Raw genomic sequence first — 19,412 nt, 5'->3', positions numbered from 1 at the left:
TCAACATGCTTGAAATAAAGAAAGCTCTTAAATAGTTTTTTCCCCCCTTGAGAAATTCAGAGATTCAGAAGCATCTACAGCTCTGAATCAAACATGGGGTATAAGAGAGTATCAGGTCAAAAACTTGTAATTTTTTAGCATAATGTTCACTCTAGTAGGGAGAAAGAAAATAAAAGATTAAAAGAGGGAGAAGAAGAAAAGTGAGCTAGATAGAGGAAGAAAGATGTGAACAATTTGCACATATTGAACTTTGTAAGATTTGTATATTTAACATGGAAATAAATTGAATGTTTGTTATACTTATTTGTCACATAAAGAGAATTTTAAGTATTTTCTAGAAAGTATTTTCTTCTGTAATGTCTGCCAAAACACAGACTATGATGACTTTAAAGAATAAACATGGTGTGTCTTTGTATCACCCTGTTGCATTCTCTCCCTTTTTTAAAACCATGCACTAGTGAAATTTATTTTTAAAAATAATATAAATTGTTGAAAACGGCTGATTTTTATTTTTATTTTTTGCAAGTTGCAGCCCCAAGAAAATAATTTAAGTATTCAGCTAATATCTGTGTCCATGCAAAAAAAAGTTTCTTTAATTTCATTCAGTACAGTGTAACCACAGAATTTTGTTTTTCAGAGTCCAACTCATCTTGGCATTAGTGAGTGCCATGCCTGCTGGAGCTGCGAAGTCTGCCACTGTTCACGCTGTCACGTTGGACTGGCTGCTCCTGTCCCCGTCCAGAGGAGGGCTGACGTTTTTGTCCTGGACCAAGTCTTTGGTCGCTTGCTTTTCACCTGATGCTTCCTAGGACTTCATGCCTTGACTTGTAACATGGCTTAATGGCTGGATAGCTCCATTTCTGTGGCATCACAGGACTTCTTTGGGGTCAGAGAAATGAAGAAAAAGGAACGATAAAAATATAAAGGTGCCATTGAAAAGGGCTTTTGTTGCATGAAACTGATTCTTTGAGATTAATCCATGGCTTCAGATTGGACCAAAACGTGAGTGTTATTGAACTCCAAACCTGATAGTTCGTCATAGCTCCGCTCTTTCACCTGAGGGCCTTCTGTAGGGCACAATGTGTGCAACTTCCTCTGAGAACACAGGATCGCTTTGTATCCCTAGAAACAGGCTCAGAAGACACAACATTAAGCATGCAGTGTTACCAGGGTTTGCGACCTGTGGGTTTTTTTTTTTTTTGTAACGCTGGTTGCTATGACAACAGTTTTACAGCTGCTATGAACGAGAGTAAGAAGGTCCAGTTGAACTTTCCAGAGATGATTGGGAAGCTCTTCTTGTCAGAGGGGCCAAGGTTGGATCTACTAGGGAGGAAGGGGGGAAAAGTTTGAACCAGCCAATCACCATATTGGATAGCTCCAGTTCATCTAAAAGTATCTGGGCCACTCCCATAAAGGATTTGTGATCCATGCGGCCATAGTCTCCCCAGACTATGATCTGTTGGCGAAATTAAAAGAGCAATGTCAGTATAATCATGAATGTAAACGCTTGTAAACTAAAATACATTCGGTTAATGCGCTGACATCAAACATCAAGTTATGTAGTTGTATTTAATTACTGGGATAGTTGTCTTTACTAGAATCCGAAGGTACGTTAGAAAAACTTTACAGGAGTGTTAAGATCATAAGCAATCAAGGAAGATGGGAGCTTATGTGTGATGGGGGTTTACAAGTCTATAGTCACTTTAAAGGAAACAACAGTGTGTATAGCTTTTTTTTTCCTTTCTCACATTCATTTCCATTATGGTTTATTACAGGATATTGAATATATCGATAGTTCCCTAGTGTGTATAGCTTTATAGCACTGGCCACTGCTTTGAAGTTTCCCAAGAATTTCCGCTGTGAGGAATGGAAAAGGATGCGATAAGAAAAGATGTTGGATACAAAGTTTGACTCCATGAAGACACTTTCTTAGGTAAGGAATATATAATTCAGTAAATACCTGTAAAACCTTTCCTTGGGGACTTTCTTCAAAAGATAATAGCTGCTGGTAGAGGGGTTCCAGCGTCTTTCTTGCCACTTTTGTTTTCTTTTTGGCTATGCAGACTCCATTATCTAATAGATACACCTTTACATATGGTGCTTGGGAAAGAAAACACAGAGGAGAGTTAAGTGATGAGCTCTGGTTACGGAACACCCAGCTTACGGGTGACGTCTGCCACAGCTTAATCTTAGGCTGGAAGAGCCAGCGGTCAAAAATCACTGGCCTTTCCACATTACGTCAAAATCATTAGCTAAACAATAGATAACTATCAGCCATTCAGGTAGTTTTAGGCAATGTTAACATAGCCTCTGAGTTGATTACTATTTTGCCATCAACTGGTTATATGGATTTGAACAACCGCATTAAAAAAAGGAGAAATGCTTCCAGTTCCTAACAATTTCAAGGAAGATGTCTCGCTCAGTTTTTCATGTGTCAATACTTAAATCTAATTAAACGTGCTCGAAATTATATTGTTTTACTCACCCATCCTCACAAATCATTGATCACTCAAAAGGGTTTATTTATTGATGGTGTGGGTACACAACAGGGGTGGGGTTTGATGTAATATGTTCAAATTAGCCAGGAAGAGGCAACTAATTATGAATACCATGGGTTGAAGTTTTTCTGACACTCTTCATAAAAACATTTTCGTGCATGTACAAACTGCAGTGTTCTTTCTAGCAGAGTCAGTTGACTAAGCGCCAAGACGTTTATGAACACAAGTGTCTTAATCACCACTGCAAGGTTGTACAATAGGTAACATACATTACAATTTGGAATTTCTGCAAGGACAGGGAAGCTAGAGATTCAAAATTACAATTCAGTCAGTGGAGGTGCTGAGGTGAGAAACCAAGTTTCAGAATTGTTCTATATTTCAGATCTAATGTTCTCTACATGTCTGCATCAGACATCTGGAATCTGTGGCATTCCCCATGGCTCTAAGCACCTTAGATTATGACATTTCGGTATGAAATATGTGACATCACAATAAAAACTTATAATGGTGCCTCTCTATACATTACAGGAAGTAAGAATCTTAGAATGTCCTTCACATATGGGCTTATGCTACTTTGGGAGCCTGTAACTATTTTTATTCTAATTCCAGGACTCTAAGGATTCTTAAGGAGAATTTAGAAGCTCCAGATAAACTGAAGAATAACACAAACACCAGCTAACAAGAACTTCCTATGTACATGTAGTACAAAATGAATATGATAGGTTTTATTTTGCAGTGGTTTCTACCACATATGTGCTTATCTAACGACTTGTCTTATCCCCATCAGACCACCCTCACTGGGTGCTCACTCAGGACAAACACACAAACTACCACTTAACTGTCTCATTTATTAGTATCCTTGATCATTTAAGAGCAAAGTTTCCAGCATCTAATCAAAAACAGAGTCTCTGAATTGAAAAGTGTGGATTATGAACAATAATAGAAGACTCTCTTCTGTTCTTACCTGGCAGTGTCTTGGAACCTGGTTTTACAACAAGGCCGCGGGCCCGAATGATTTCCACCTCCAACTGTCCCTTTTTGTCCATCATTCCTACCTGAATGTCACCTAATGGCGTGTGAGGAAGAAACAAACAGTGAGAGAAATGCTTGTGCCAAAGACCTTGGTTTATCATTGTTTCATCATTTCCTACATCTTTTCCTAAATTCAAATATATTTAAAAATTTATCAATGATACCTTACTTTAAAAAGCATATAAATTAAAATGGAAAAAATTAGTCAAAGTTTTTTGTTTAAATCTAAGATACTCATTCCTGATAATACTGTTAAAGATCCTATGAAATTAAAGAATGTGATTTTCAATAATCTAAAAGAAAAACAATGAATCACGTGACAGAAATTCTTACCCATGGCAGGTGTGGCCAGAGTCTGGCGCCCCACTAGCTGGGCAGGGCCAAGGCCATCCAGAAAATCACTGAATTGGCTATCAGAGGCCAAGCGGACACCAGGGAAAATCAGACTAAAAGTAAAATAACACACAGGATTAAACCCTCGACTCCTGTTTCCATCTAGCCCCCTTTCCGTGGCAGGAGCAGTTGGTACCACTATTTTGCCACTTACATTAATTGGATCCCAACCTCCCCACTGCACCTCCACGGCTCTCCCTCCTTATCCTCTAGCAGCCCTCGTCCTGTATTGCAAGCCTCTGTTTATGTGCCTTTCTTTTCCTTGTCTGGAGGGCATGAACTGTGATTCCTATGTATAGCACTCAGTATACTCTGAGCACTTATTCCATGACAGGCATTAGCATATTGAATCTCTCAGCTGCACTATGAGAGAGGTTCTATTATTTAACCCATTTTATCGATGAAGAAAGTCTTCAGATCGTTCCCATCAACACCCAAACACACTGCTATTTCTTCCATCTTAAAAAAATCCCTTTCCTAACCTCCTTCCCTCCCCAGCTACCACCCCGTTTCTCTCCTTGAAACTTCATAGAGCTGTCTCTATGTACCATCTTCAATTTCTTTCCTCTCATTCTCCTTTGAAAATCGAATCGGTTTTTCCTTGCTCTCTTCCTCACTTTTTCTCCACTCCACCAAAATTTCTCTGATCAAGGTTACCTAGCAGCCACAGTGGTAAATCTGACCGTTAATACTCCAGACTTGTCTAATTGAACATATTAGCCTCATTTGACCCAATTGATCCCTCCCTCTTCCTTGAAACACTTTCTCCACTTTGCTTCCTGGACTCTCTAGCCTCCTGGTTTTCCTCTTTGGCTATTCTTCCTCAGTCTCCTTTGCTAATTTTACCACTAAATATAGGAGGCTCCATCTTTTGACTTCTTCTCTGTAAGTCCTGATTCCCTTGGCAATCTCATCCAGTTTCAAGGTTTTAAACACCATCTATGCTCATATCGCCTAGACTGACATCTCCAGCTTGGGCCTCTCACTTGGGCCCCAGACCTGTATTCTAACTGCTCTGTCTCCTTACCTGCTTGAATGTCTAATAGGCAATTGAAACTCAACTTGTCCCAAGCTGACTCTCAAACCCCAAACAAACAAAAAATCAAACTCTGCTCTTCTCAGAGGATTCCTATCTTAAATGGCAACTTCATTCTTTCAGTTGCTCAACCCTGGCGTTGTCGTTCCTCTGGACTGAATATTAAAGCCGTAATCCTCGGGCTTCCCTGGTGGCGCAGTGGTTGAGAATCTGCCTGCCAATGCAGGGGACACGGGTTCGAGCCCTGGTCTGGGAAGATCCCACATGCCGTGGAGCAACTAGGCCCGTGAGCCACAATTGCTGAGCCTGCGCGTCTGGAGCCTGTGCTCCGCAACGAGAGAGGCCGCGATAGTGAGAGGCCCGCGCACCGCGATGAAGAGTGGCCCCCATTTGCCGCAACTAGAGAAAGCCCTCGCACAGAAACGAAGACCCAACATAGCCAAAAATAAAATAAGTAAATTAAAAAAAAAAAAAAAAAAAAGCCGTAATCCTCAGTATGACTGTATTTGGACGTAGAACCTTTAAAGGGATAAAGTTAAATGGGTCATAAAGGTGGGGCCCTAAGCTAATATGACTGGTGTCCTTATAAGAAGAAGAAACACCAGGGGTATCCATGAAGAGAGAAAAGACCATGTGAGGACACGAGAAGGTGGCCATTTGGGAGCCAAGGAGAGAGGTCTCAGGAGAAACCAAACTTGCTGACACCTTGATCTCAGATTCCTAGCCTCCAGAACTATGAGCAAATAAATTTCTGTTGTTTAAGTGGTACTGTTTCTGTGTATTTTGTTACGGCAGCCCTAGCAAACTAATACACTCTTTCTCTCACATTCATATCAAATGCATTATTGAATCTTATTGTCTCTACTGTCAAAATACATCCAGAATCCGACCTCACTAATGCTACCACTCAGGTCCAAGCCATCATTTTCTCTTTCTGTATTGCTGCAACAGCCTTCTGAATGATCTCCCCATTGCCACTTTTCTCTCCACTCCCACAGCAATCAGAGTGATCTGTTAAAACTGAAGCCAGATAATGTCAGGCCTCTGCTCACAATCCTCCATTGGTTTCTCATCTCCATCTGGGTAAAAGCAAAGTCCTTGCAATGATGTATAAAGACAATACAACCTGTCCACCCCTGCCCCCCATATCTTAATTCCTAGTTTTTTACTACTCCTGCCCTCATTCCCCGGTGCCGCCATTCCCACTACTGATGCCAGGTAAGTTCCAGCCTCAGCGTTGCTTCAGCCTGAAATGTTCTTCCTTCAAACATTCACGTGTTCACTAACTTCCTTCAGATTTTTAATCAAATGTGCCCTTTTCCCTGTCTAACCTACATAAAACCCTACCCTTAACCTCTGCCATCTCTTCTCTCACCTTTTTCTCCTTAGCACTTATACCACCTAATCTATTATATATTAAATATTATATATTTTCCTAATTTTTCTTTTATTTGAACAATTTTTCAAGTTTATTGTCCATCTTATCTCTTAGACTGTAAGTTTGATGAGGGTAGGGGTTTTTTTCTTATTTGTTCACTGATATATATCCAGCACTAGAACCATGCCTGAAATATTGTAAGTACTCGTTAAACTCAATTAATGAAAATGAATCTTAAAAAAATTACATAACTTGCCCAAGTTTCTACAGCACCAAAAAACAGATTAGAATTTAAGCCTATATGATTCTAAAGCCTATGGTCTAACCACCAACTGATTTTTGCTTCCTCGTATGACTTATATCCCCAACTCATAGCAAAGTGCCTAGAACACTAGAAGGTATGGAAATATCTGTTGAATGAATTTATGAGTATTCATCCCACTTCTCCAATAAGACTATAAACACCCGGAGCACAGGGGTCATAGTTTAAACATTTTTATATCCCTAACAGTGTCTAACAGTGCTTTGTAGTGATGAGTGCTCACTGCACATTTCTTTTTTATTTGATTCTCCATCTCTTTTAAGACTTCCTTGATTAACGTCAAATCTATTTCGTCCCCCAAGCTTAATTCCCAGATATACAGTTAATCTGAACATTGTTAATGCTTCCATAAATATCCCATATAACCTTATTTATAAATGTATGGAAACCATATAAATCTCTTGTATTTATATAATTGTGCTAGACAAATGATCCCTAGGGCATATCATCAACACTCTGCCAGCTGCTCCTATGGCCTCACATCTGTGAACTGACTATACATATGTTGCCTAAGCACCTGATGCTTCCATGGTGATGACAGACGAGGTCAGTAAACCCCACTTTTCTCTATTAATGTCCTTTACGCACCCATCTACGATCTGCAGTTGCTAATTATTGTTAGTTTGTTGGTGACGGCTGTACAGTCTTTACTGTCAAATGCTTTAAAAATATCTCAGACACAGTGGAGTCAAGGGAAAGCTACATGATAACTACCTGAAGGAAAGGCTCACCAACTTTGTGGCATTTCTTTTTGGCTGTTACATTTATCCGAACTGTTTGTTACTGGATGGAACTAAGTATGTATCAATATTCTATATTTTTTAGTAATAACTCTTAGAGCAAAGATTTAAAAAATTAGCATCATACATGTGGCATGGGCACAAGTGCTTATTATTTCTGTGCTTTTATGTATTATTTCAAGGTAGGGCAAACTTCTATTTGTGACAGTCACATTTTAGCATCTTGCCCTTAAATTGAAACACTTTATCCCCAAACCTATTTCCATTGATATAAAAAGCCAGATATGTCACATTTCTCAGTGGCAGGTAAGCAAAAGTTTTCTTCACAGCAAATCAGCCAGTGAAAGTTAAAATGGTGCTATAGGGCATGTGAGTTAGCTTTGGTGAAAGCACAGAGAGTGAGGTAGAGGAGAAGGTCTTCAGCAAGGCATGGAGACCACGGCACAGCCAGCATCACTCACTTTCCTTCTGAGCTGTAGCTGTTCATGCTGCCATCTGTAGATTCTCGGCTTGCCTGTCGAGTCATCCAGTTCCTCATTTCCACAGCCAAGCCTGTTTCTGTACTTCTCTGCACAGTGCTCCGTAGCTTTTTACCACCGGCTTCTGCACGGACAGAAAACAAAAGGGGTGATAGTTTTGTCATCATCATCTGGTAACAAAAAATAGCAGCCAATGCTTTGAGGTCCTCAGATGAAAAACCTGCATAAATACAAAATGCTTTTATGAAGGAGACAGAGAGAAAAGGTATTTCAAATCATGTCTTGTTAAGTGGGATGAAAACTTTCTAAAAAATCTTCAAGAAGCACAAAATACCATTGTTTTATTTCCAATTAAAACAGTGTTCAAATTGGTAACAAAAGGAACAAAAAGGTTCAAGCTATGTAAAACAAGCTTTGTTTTCATTGTAATATTTAAATCAAGATTAATTTATGCCTGTCTTTTTCTTTTTTCTTTCTTTTTGTCATAGTCAAAGAAGTAGGCCTTCACATTATTTCCAAAGAATAGGTGGTGAGTAATCCTCAATTCTAGCTTTAACTTTCACACAAAAACCTGTTTTTGCAGGGTGATCAGTATTAGAAAGCAAAGAAAGCTGCACTAAGGAGATAGCCCTGCCTGATAACACTTTCACATCTGTTCGTAACTTTCAGAGAGATTCTCACAAGGAATGCAAAACCCAGCAATGCCATGTGAAAAAAGAGCTTTTAAATTTTTGGTCATGGATAGTCATGTTCTTAAGGATCTTCAACAGTTTGAATAGGAGGTTTGCTTATGGAAGCCAATTAGAAGACCAAACAGGAAACTGAGTCAAGTACCACAGATGTAACAGAGGTACCAAGTGCCTTCCGCAGAGGACAGGGAGGAAGGAGCATCACAGAGGGAGTTGGGATTTGAGCTGGGCTTGAAAAATGGGCAGATTGGGATCCAAGAAACAGCCCCAGTTATCAAAGGCCTTGCATGTTGGAATGTGGAGCTGAGAGATGACTAAAGCTGGAGCAACAGGGGGATGGTTCAAATTACTTGTATTAATTTACTTCCTGTCAGGTCTAAATATTTATCCACATTGACTATTCATATCATTAGTATTTTGGGATATGGTAAGCTCTTCTAGTGCCTGGTATTAATAATTTCATTTTAGATCAATAAATATTTGGTGCTATTGACAGTGACTTGTGGAAATCCTTTCCATCAAACCTCTTATAATATCTGCTCACCATTTTGAAACACTGCTTTAAATTTCATCTCTTCTCCACTTCCAACTTTAATGTACATCAAAATGCTTTAAAAAGTATATATAAAATATGTTCCAAATGTAAAATAGATAGCTAGTGGGAAGCAGCCGCATAGCACAGGGAGATCAGCTCGGTGCTTTGTGACCACCTAGAGGGGTGGGATAGGGAGGGTGGGAGGGAGGGAGATGCAAGAGGGAAGAGATATGGGAACATATGTATATGTATAACTGATTCACTTTGTTATAAAGCAGAAACTAACACACCATTGTAAAGCAATTATACTTCAATAAAGATGTTAAAAAAATAAATAAATAAAATATGTTATCACTGATCTACAACTCAGTTCCATAATCTGAGCCTATTTTAGATAATTGATAGTAAAACATGTTGTACTGATATGAACTATTGAGAGGAGCTAAAGCATCCCCCATTGATGACGGAAGGCTCTTCCTTCCAGAGAAGTGGTTAGTTAATACATGTAAAAAGTGAGAAAATTTTAAAATTACCAATTGGCAACCTCCAGTGGAATAAATGATTCAAATAAGGCACATCAATAGATGCTAATGCCATTAGATAAAAGGATATTCATATGAGCCAAAAAAATCATCCCACAAATTAGTTCTAATTGTTAAAGGAAAACAGGTACTTTACTACTGGGAAACCTGGCTATTGCCATCTTAATCAAGTGAGCAAACTTAGCACTAATAGTGGAGCAATCACTGTAGCACCTATCAAGTTGTTCTGGACAAAAGTACACAACCTGTTTCTCATCAGGTCTTTGCAACCAACTTCTAAGTTTTCAAAAATAGAGAGGATAGAATAACAAGATAAAGGATACACACACACAAAATCAGACAAACCCAGAACATGGGATTTTGTTCAAGAGAATTAACCTACTCTCTTAAAGTTAATATCATAAAAACAAACTAATAAGGTGGGGGAATTGTTCCAGCTTTAAAAATATCACAGGGATGTAACTATTAAATGCTATAAGTATACTTTGATTGGTTTCTTTTCAAGAAAAAAAACAATAAAAAAAGAAACCCTAAAAGCAAAACACTAAAAGCAATATTAGGACAAGTAGGGAAAATATGAATATGAATTGGGTATTAGATGGGATAAGAAAATTGTTAATTTCCCTAGGTAGATAATGGCATGTATTACAAAAAATTTCCTTATCATTAGGAAATACATACGCTGAAGTATTTAGACATGAAATGTTATATTGTTTGCAACTTACTTTCAAACAATATAGCAAAAAATACACATATACATAAAACAAAGAGGATGAAATAACAACAACAATAACAAAAAGGATGGGGATGAAGAGTAGACCTTGATAGCCATACATTCAATATTTATGATTTTATTTGAGAGTGATCCCCAAATGGCCACATTAAACTGAATGAAGTAAGTCAGACAGAGAAAAACAAATATCATATGATATCGCTTATATGTGGAATCTAAAAAAATGGTACAAATGAACTTAGTTACAAAACAGAAATAGAGTCACTGGTGTAGAAAACAAACTTATGGTTACCAGGGGAGAAAGGGTGGGGGAGGGATAAGTTGGGAGATTGGGAATGACATATAGACACCACTATGTATAAAATAGATAACTAATAAGAACCTACTGTATAGCACAGGGTACTCTACTCAGTACTCTGTAATGACCTATATGGGAAAAGAAATCTAAAAAAGAGTGGATACATGTATATGTGTAACTGATTCACTTTGCTGTACAGCAGAAACTAACACAACATTGTAAATCAACTATACTCCAAAAAAAATTAATAAAAAAAAAGTAGTAAAATTTTGTCCAGGTGTGAACTGGAATCATGAAAGGTGCTGGGCTGGTGTGAGGGAGCCAGGCAAATGGCTGAGTCCTGGCCTCTCCGTGTAGCTTTACCGTTCACTTCCTGTGAAGAATGCCTATGAAGAATGAAAAACCACCACCAAGTGAGATATACAACTTCAGTGACGTTTGAAAATGCAGAATGAGGATAAGTACAGAAAACATGACTTCCTAAAGGTCTCAGGACATGGCCTTTGCAGTGTCAAAAATCTACTGGTTTTCATTTAATGCCTGACTCTTATCACAGCAAAAGTGACTTGAAAATCTGCTATTTTAGGGTGATGAGAACTAGTCACCATTTGGCAAAGAATAACAATACAATGAGCATGTAATCCTTTTGTTTACAGATTGCTTTTTACATGCGTCCTCTTTAGAACAACTCTCATAATCCCCATTTTACAGATCCAGTATCCAAGGGCCCCAGCGGGTTACACAGTTCCCTGAAGCCAAACAGAAAATGACAGAACCAGAGTTTATACACAGTCCCCTGACTCCAAGTTCTCTGCTATTCACTATTTTGTCATCAAAATATAACCAATGGGTAGCTTGGACAGCTGTCCATGGAGATGATACTAAGCTAACTCGATGAGTACATGTGGAAGGCCCTGCTAGAAGCAGCTGGTGGGGTGGAAAGAGCAGAGAATAGTGAAGAGGTCAGGCCCTGGTGTCCAACTGTTTCTCTCAGAATCCCTACTCTATCATGTACTAGCTGGGTGACATGAAGCTAGTTACCTTCTCTGTGACTCAGCTTTCTCAAACTGTGAAATGGTAATGATAATAGTAATGCCTACCTGATATAATTTTTGTGACGGTTAAGGAAAATAATATATTTAAAGTGTTTAGGATAGTGCCTGCTATATAGAAAATCTTCAATTAATGGTACTGTTATTATTTCTACCAGAAAGGAAATCAGAAAACATGTATTCTAGGCCAATCTTTACCACTGACTAGCTGGCTCTATGGCCTTCTCTGAGTCATATCCCTCTCTGAGTTTCAGGTTCCTCATTTATGAAAAAAAAACAAAGGAGGGGGAGGGTGCCAGATGATCTCTGATCTCTTTTAGCTCTGAAGTCTATGAGTTTGTGTCATTAATGTATGACCAAGACCATGATTAATAGCATATATTGAGGAGATAAGGCTACTCCCTGTCATCTGATGGAATCAAAGAATTCTAGGCATATGCTGAGCATTTATAATAGCTTTTTAAAATATGTCTTTTAAATGCACTTTTATCTGATATATTTATAGACCTATTTAAAAAGTATGTATTTTTCTTTTTTTTTTTAACATCTTTATTGGAGTACAATTGCTTTACAATGGTGTGTTAGTTTCTGCTTTATAACAAAGTGAATCAGCTCTACATATACATACATCCCCATATCTCCTCCCTCTTGCGTCTCCCTCCCACCCTCTCTATCCCACCCCTCTAGGTGGACACAAAGCACGGAGCTGATCTCCCTATGCTATGCGGCTGCTTCCCACTAGCTATCTATTTTAAAGTATGTCTTTTTCAATACCACAAATCCTTTGCATCACATTCACAATAAAAGTAATTTAACCTAAATATAATTCATTATGGTGATTCACATTTAATGTTTTGAATGCTGTCATGTTATTCAACCTAAAAACTGAATCTATATAACAGAGAATGCCTATATAAAGTATAGTAGGCAGAATTCTAAGATGGCCCCCATGACTATGTTACTTTACATGGCAAAAGGGATTTTGCAAACATAATTAAGGTTACTAACCAGTTGACCTAAAGATAGAAAGATTATCTCGGTGGGCCTAACACATCCACATGAAAACTTTAAAAGCAGAGTGCTTTCTCTGGCTGGTTCCAGAAAAGTCAATCAGGGAGATCTGAAACACAAGAGGGATTTGGTGTACCCTTCCTGGTTTGAAGATGGAGGGGACCATGTGGGAAGGACCTGAGAGCAGCCTTCAGCAATGCCTAGCTGACAGGCAGCAAAAAACTGGATTCTGCCAACAGCCTGAATGATCCTGGAAGCTGACTTTCCCCCAGAGCCTCCGGACAAGAACTCAGCCCAGCCTACACCCTGATTTCAGCCATGCAATACTCTAAGCAGGATCCCAGCCATGGCATGCCAGACATGTGTCCTACAGAACTGTGAACTAATAAATGGGTGTTGTTTTAAGCTGGTAAAAATTTGTGATAATTGTCAAGCAACAACAGGTAATTCTTTAGATTATTGTTTTAATGGGAGATCTATAAAAATAACCTGTTGTGACCACAGGAGTACGAACAACTGAAATTATCTGTAAGAACTCAACAGCCATAATAAGAAAAAGTATATATTTTAAAAAGTATATATACATATATACACTACATACATATCATATATTTATATATATGATATGTGTGTGTGTATAAAGATGTTTAAAAATACTCAGGTAGCAAACTACAAAACTAAGGCCCAGATAATGTTGTTGCAGAGTTCTTAAAGCACTCATTCTGGTGTGGTATTTTAAGCCAAAGTATATTTGGAGAAAGTGCCTGTAGGTAAAAATCAAGTTCTTGAATTACAAAAGATCACAAGCATAAAGCAACACAGGAGGTGTCCTTGTTATTCTGCTCTGCTTAGTCTGATGACTCATTTGCTTGGCACCCTCTAAATTCAAAGAAAGCCACTTGAGTAAATAAACAACCAAAGTGTCAGTTTCCCCTAACAATGCTGAAAACCAGGAAACCCTTTGAGTGACTTGACAACAAAAATCAAAAAGTCCTCTCTGCTACTGATTGGAAAACTCTCCTAAGCCCCAAGATGAGACTCACAGTTAAATGCCTAACTTAATGTCAGGGCGACCTCTTTCCAAATCTTGGGTCCACAGAACCCATTCCTGCTTGCTCTCACCTGGAAAGTCTCATCCCCTTTTGCAGACAGACTTACTTTAGAGTCAAGATTTTCTTGATGTTAATATGGGAAATGATTTATGGAAACAGGTTGAAGACAGGTTGGTAGATTCTGAAAAATGACCTCCCATCAGCAGATATTACATCCGGACATGAAGAGGTTGATTTACCTATTTGGTCCTGCAAGACCTCAATATGGGGACACTCATGAGTAGATTACTGTAGTTGTGTACAAAAGCTTGTGCACTTATATTTATGTTTGTCAGGGCTTCTTACTATAATAAACATAATTCAAATCTCAAAAAGTCTAAACAAAATACAGACAAATATCTGACAATTTCTTTTGGGCTAATCCAGGATTGGCATTAACAATTAAAATAAATAGAAATTTAACAGTTGATTTCCAAAATTGTTTCAGAGTTTAACACAAATCCATTAATTCCAACAGCTTTGTCACAGCTATTATGAAGTAGTAAGTGAGTTACAAGTAGAGGTCACAATTACGGTAGACATTAGGGCTGTCTAAATATATTCACATTTCCCTCACTTATGAAGTTCAGTGTGGTCATGTAACTTGTTTGGCCAATGAAATGTGAGCAAAACTGGTCTGTGTGACTTTAGGGTAGAAGCTTCAAATCCAACAATGTATAAAAAGAATTACACACCATGATGAAATGGGATTTATCCCAGTTATGCAATGCTGTTTCAACTTTCAAAAGTCAATTAATGTAATGCATCACATCAACAGGCTAGAAAAGAAAAATCACATGATCATATCAATAAGTGCAGAAAAAGCATTCAACAAAATCCAACACTTATTCATCATATAAACTCTCAGTAAAGTAGGAATAGAGGAGAGCTTCCTCAACTTGATAAAGAATATCTACAAAAAACTTACAGCTAACATCATACTTAATAGTGAGAAACTTGAAGCTTTCCCACCAAGATCAGATACAAAGCAAGAATTTTCCTTCTTACCACTCCTTTTAACATCATACCGAAAGTTCTAGCTAATGCAATAAAACAATAAAAGGAAATAAAAGGTATAGAGATTGAGAAGAAAGAAATAAAACTGTCTTTGTTCACAGACAGCATGATTGTCTACGTAGAAAATCTGAAAGAATCGACATTAAAAACTCCTGGAACTAGTAAGTGATTACAGCAAGGTTGCCGAATACAAGGTTAATATACAAAAGTCAATTGCTTTCCTATATACCAGCAATGAACAGGTGGAATTTGAAATTAAAAACACAATACCATTTACATTAGCATCCAAAATATGAACTACTTAGGTATAAATCTAACAAAATATGTACAAGACCTATATGAGGAAAACTACAAAACTCTGATGAATAAAATCAAAGAAGAACTAAATAAATGGAGAGATATTCCATATTCATGGATAGGAAGACTCAATATTGTTGATATGTCAGGTCTTCCCAACTTGATCTATAGATTCAATGCAATCCTGATCAAAATGTCAGCAAGTTATTTTGTAGATATTGACAAACTGATTATAAAGTTTAAATGGAGAGGCAAAAGACCCAGAATCACCAACACAATGTTGAAGGAGAAGAATAAAGTTGGAGGATTGATACTACCCAACTTCAAGAGTTACTATAAAGCTACAGTAATCAGGACAGTGGTACTGGTGAAAGAATAGACAAGTAGATCAATGGAACAGAAATATAGAACCCAGAAATAGACCCACATAAATATAGTCAACTGATATTTGACAAAGGAGCAAAGGCAGTTCAATGGAGCAGAGACAGTCTCTTCAACAAATGGTGCTGGAACAACTGGATATTCACATGCAAAAAAAAAAAAAAAAAGAAAGAAAGAAAGAAAAAAAAGAATCTAGATACAGACTTTAAACCCTTCACAAAAATTAACTCAGAATGAATCACAGACCTAAATGTAAAATGTAAAACTATGAAACTTCTGGAAAACCTAGATGACCTTGAGTATGGTGATGACTTTTTAGATACAACACCAACAGCATGATCCATGAAATACAGAATCGATAAGCTGGACTTCATTAAAATTAAAAAGTTCTGCCCTACAAAAAATCCTGCCAGGAGAATGAGAAGATAAGCCACAGGCTGGAAGAAAATATTTGCAAAAGACATATCCAATAATGGACTGTTATCCAAAATATACAAAGAACTCTTAAAACTCAACAATAAGAAAACAGACAACCTGATTATAAGATGGGCCAAACACCCTAACAGATAACCTCACCAAATAAGATAGTATATAGGTGGCAAATAATCATATGAAAAGGTGCTCTACATCATATGTCATCAGGGAAATGCAAATTAAAACAATGGGATACCAGTACACACCTATGAGAATGGTCAAAATTTAGAACACTGACAACACCAAATGCCGGTGAGGATGTGGAGCAACAGGAACTCTCATTCAGTGCAAACTGGTACAGCCACTCTGGAAAACAGTTTGGTGGCTCCCTACAAGAGAAAGAGACTACCCCAGAGAGTCAGAGCACTCTGCTCCTGTTGTTATTACTTGTTAATATTGCTAATAATTATTAATCCTTATTTTAGCAAGAAATAAAACCAAGCTTATGACTCTTTTGCAGTAAGATCATTCTAAGTTTTTTCCATAAAAGTTGAGGCTTATCATATATATATATATTTTTTTAAATAACAAACCACCCCAAACTTAGTGACTTTATTTATTTATTTTTGGCCACACTGCATGGCATGCGGGATCTTAGTTCCCCGACCAGGGATTGAACCTACGCCCCCTGCAGTGGAAGCATGGAGTCTTAACCACTGGACCACCAGGGAAGTCCCTCATCTTGGTATTCTTAACACATTTAAATATAAGAAATTATAGCTCTCACTGTACTCTTTTGGGGGTTGTCTTTTTTATAGTACTTTTTTGTTTCTACTACCTGACGTTACTATTATGGCAAATGAAATTATTTAGAAAATTGTTCCCCCTGCTTTTTGGCTTTTTTCTTTTTAACTGACATCTGTCCTTGGCCACACATCAGCCCACTGATATTTGTGCCTGTTTCTCTCTCAAAAATGGACATGAAATATCACGAACCTCTTCTTAACTCTCAAGTTAGCTATTTTGAGGCAGCATTTTTGTGGTGAGAAGAGCATGCCATTTTAGAATCAGATGATATGAGTTCAAGTCTTTATTCGATCATTAGCAAACTCTGGGCAGGTAACTTCCTTCCCAAAGCTCAGAGTTCTTTTGTGCAAACTTGAGATCAGACTTAGCCTATGTCATAGAATATATGAAATGTAGTGGTATTTAATGAGTAGTGATAAATAAGGACCAGATACTGTAAGCTCTGTGAAAAAGTTTTGAAAACTGTAAAATGCTATACAAATCCTTCTTTGAAAAATGACTGGAATAATGTGAAATTATCCTAAACTTGCAGGAAGAAAACTGTATATAAAAAAGTGGGGCCTTGCCATAGAAATGGGGAGAGCCTGCTGGCCAAACTGGATTAAGGGGCTGCTTTCCCACACAAACCCACAGATTTCAGATGATATCAAGGTGGTTGCCATTGAGAACAAAGGAAGTAGGCAGGGCACAGAGGGTGGAAACTAAAAGAACAGAATCTCGAGGCTTAAAATCTTTGTCCAATGAGGTGTTTGGTTGGAGTCACTCACACTTGAAACTGGCTGGAATCAAACAGCCTCCTGAATTTTTGAAGGATCTGTATAGAAAAAAATAATTACTAGCCCATTTACAAAAGCCTGTTCAGGAACTCCCTGGCTGTCCAGTGGTTAGGACTCCATGCTTTCATTGCTGTGGGCCTGGGTTCGATCCCTGGTTGGGGAGCTGTGCAGCATGGCCAAAAAATAAAAAAAAAAAATATTAAAAGAAAAAGCCTGTTCAACCCCTAAGGTAACTCCTACTTTTTTCCTAATCTGCACTAGGAAGAAGTGGGCTATGAAAGCTATGAAATCCCCTCTTCAATGCAAACCTTTGTGGCCATAAAGAATAAAGGACAAAGAAACACTTTCCAGAAAACAGAACCCAGGGTCCCAGATGAGTAAACCAAGAAATGTATTCTACTCTCAATCTTCGCCATTCCCTCCAAGTGGGAAAATTCCTGTGGATGACTGATTGCTTTGTACTTCCTATTCTCTCCTTCAGAAATGAAAATTTTTATTTTGGTTATCCTGCTGCTATTTTACCATTTAAATTGGATGTACTGGAGGCAGATACTGCGTCTTTAGGTTTACAGGTCACTATAACCTGAAAAGCCACATGTGGATATGAAGGAGAGGACTATACATCACTCAAAGATCCTAGATTTCAATCTGCATGGTATATGGATGACATTTTAAGGTTGTCTTTCTGGGGGAGGGATTGACTATGTTCTATATGCAAAATAAAAATGTCCATAGATATTTTGGGTGGCCAAATATGCAGGAAAAGTTAAAATTAAGAGAGCCACATACTTTACTTTATTGAGCAAAGACCAAATAGCAAGCCAGTATTTTTAAAGACTTAAAAATAGGTGATTAGGCTGAGCTTAACATTTTTCCCCCCCACTGGTAATTATATAATTAGATGGATATTTGTTAGGGTTTTTGGCTCACCAGCATTTGAACCCTCTTTCTATGTATGAGAAATAACCCATCCTTTAACTGTAGAAGCTAAAATTGTCAGCTGTCATTTTTCCAACCTGCCTGGCAATTACGACATGAGTAAATGGCTGAGGTTCTGCTGATGAGACACCACCGCCCCAAACTTTGAATCTGAAGCTACTAAATTTGGAGATAAAGAGCAAAAAAGCTTAGTTCTACTAATTCACTGGGCTCCTAAAGGGCTTTGGAAGGTAGGGAAGCTAAACTGAATGTAAGAACCAGATTGTGAAAGACTTTGAATGTTAGGCTAAAGGTTTTATTTAGTAGGAGATGGGAATCTACTGAAGTTTTTGGAGAGAGAATAGTGTCAAGATCAAGATGATGCGAACTTCCCTGGTGGCGCAGTGGTTAAGAATCTGCGTGCCAATGTAGGGGACACAGGTTTGATCCCTGGTCCGGGAAGATCCCACATGCTGTGGAGCAACTAAGCCCATGCGGTACAACTACAGAGCCTGCGCTCTAGAGCCCACGAGCCACAACTACTGAGCCTGCGTGCTGCAACTACTGAAGCCCTCAGGCCTAGATCCCATGTTCCTCAACAAGAGAAGCCACAGCAATAAGAAGCCCACGCACCGCAACGAAGAGTAGCCCCCGCTCGCTGCAACTAGAGAAAGCCCGCGCACAGCAACGAAGACCCAACACAGCCAAAAATAAATAAATAAATAAATAAATTTTTAAAAAATGATACTTTAAAAGTAGAACTGATATTATCATTTTTGTGTTAGCTTTTTCTTCAACTGAAAATGATTTCAAAGATGGACTAATTCAGTCCTAAATTATCAAGGACTAATGATATCAAGGTGATAATGAGAATGGGAAGGAAGAAAAAGAACTGAAAAAAGCTGGGAAGGAAGCATTTCCTTGGCAGAAGGTGCCAACTGGTGGCACACATTTAAGCCACACTTGGTCAATA

General features: G+C 38.1%; 1 protein-coding gene across 41 annotated transcripts in view; it reads right to left on the bottom strand.

The window, feature by feature from the left end:
- Positions 1–1,209: 1,209 nt before the first annotated feature.
- RIMS2 (regulating synaptic membrane exocytosis 2) overlaps positions 1,210–19,412 on the bottom strand; it is a 596,440-nt gene continuing 578,237 nt past the window's right edge. For 38 of the 41 annotated variants that reach the window (XM_061171493.1, XM_061171504.1, XM_061171500.1 and 35 more), the window contains 5 exons: positions 7,861–8,002; positions 3,864–3,976; positions 3,463–3,564; positions 1,961–2,100; positions 1,210–1,456 (listed from right to left, as the gene is read on the bottom strand). In XM_061171493.1, coding sequence (XP_061027476.1) covers positions 1,238–1,456; positions 1,961–2,100; positions 3,463–3,564; positions 3,864–3,976; positions 7,861–8,002 — 716 coding nt within the window. In that variant the 3' untranslated portion in view covers positions 1,210–1,237. Of the gene's footprint in view, positions 1,457–1,960; positions 2,101–3,462; positions 3,565–3,863; positions 3,977–7,860; positions 8,003–9,274; positions 9,278–19,412 lie in introns of all 41 variants that reach the window. The other 3 variants (XM_061171528.1, XM_061171529.1, XM_061171530.1) reach the window with 2 other exon arrangements.

The sequence above is a fragment of the Eubalaena glacialis genome, chromosome 17 (assembly GCF_028564815.1).
Source record: "Eubalaena glacialis isolate mEubGla1 chromosome 17, mEubGla1.1.hap2.+ XY, whole genome shotgun sequence".
NCBI lineage: Eukaryota > Metazoa > Chordata > Mammalia > Artiodactyla > Balaenidae > Eubalaena > Eubalaena glacialis.
The sequence above is the reverse complement of the archived record's forward strand: the minus strand, read 5'-3'. Positions and strand labels throughout refer to the sequence as shown.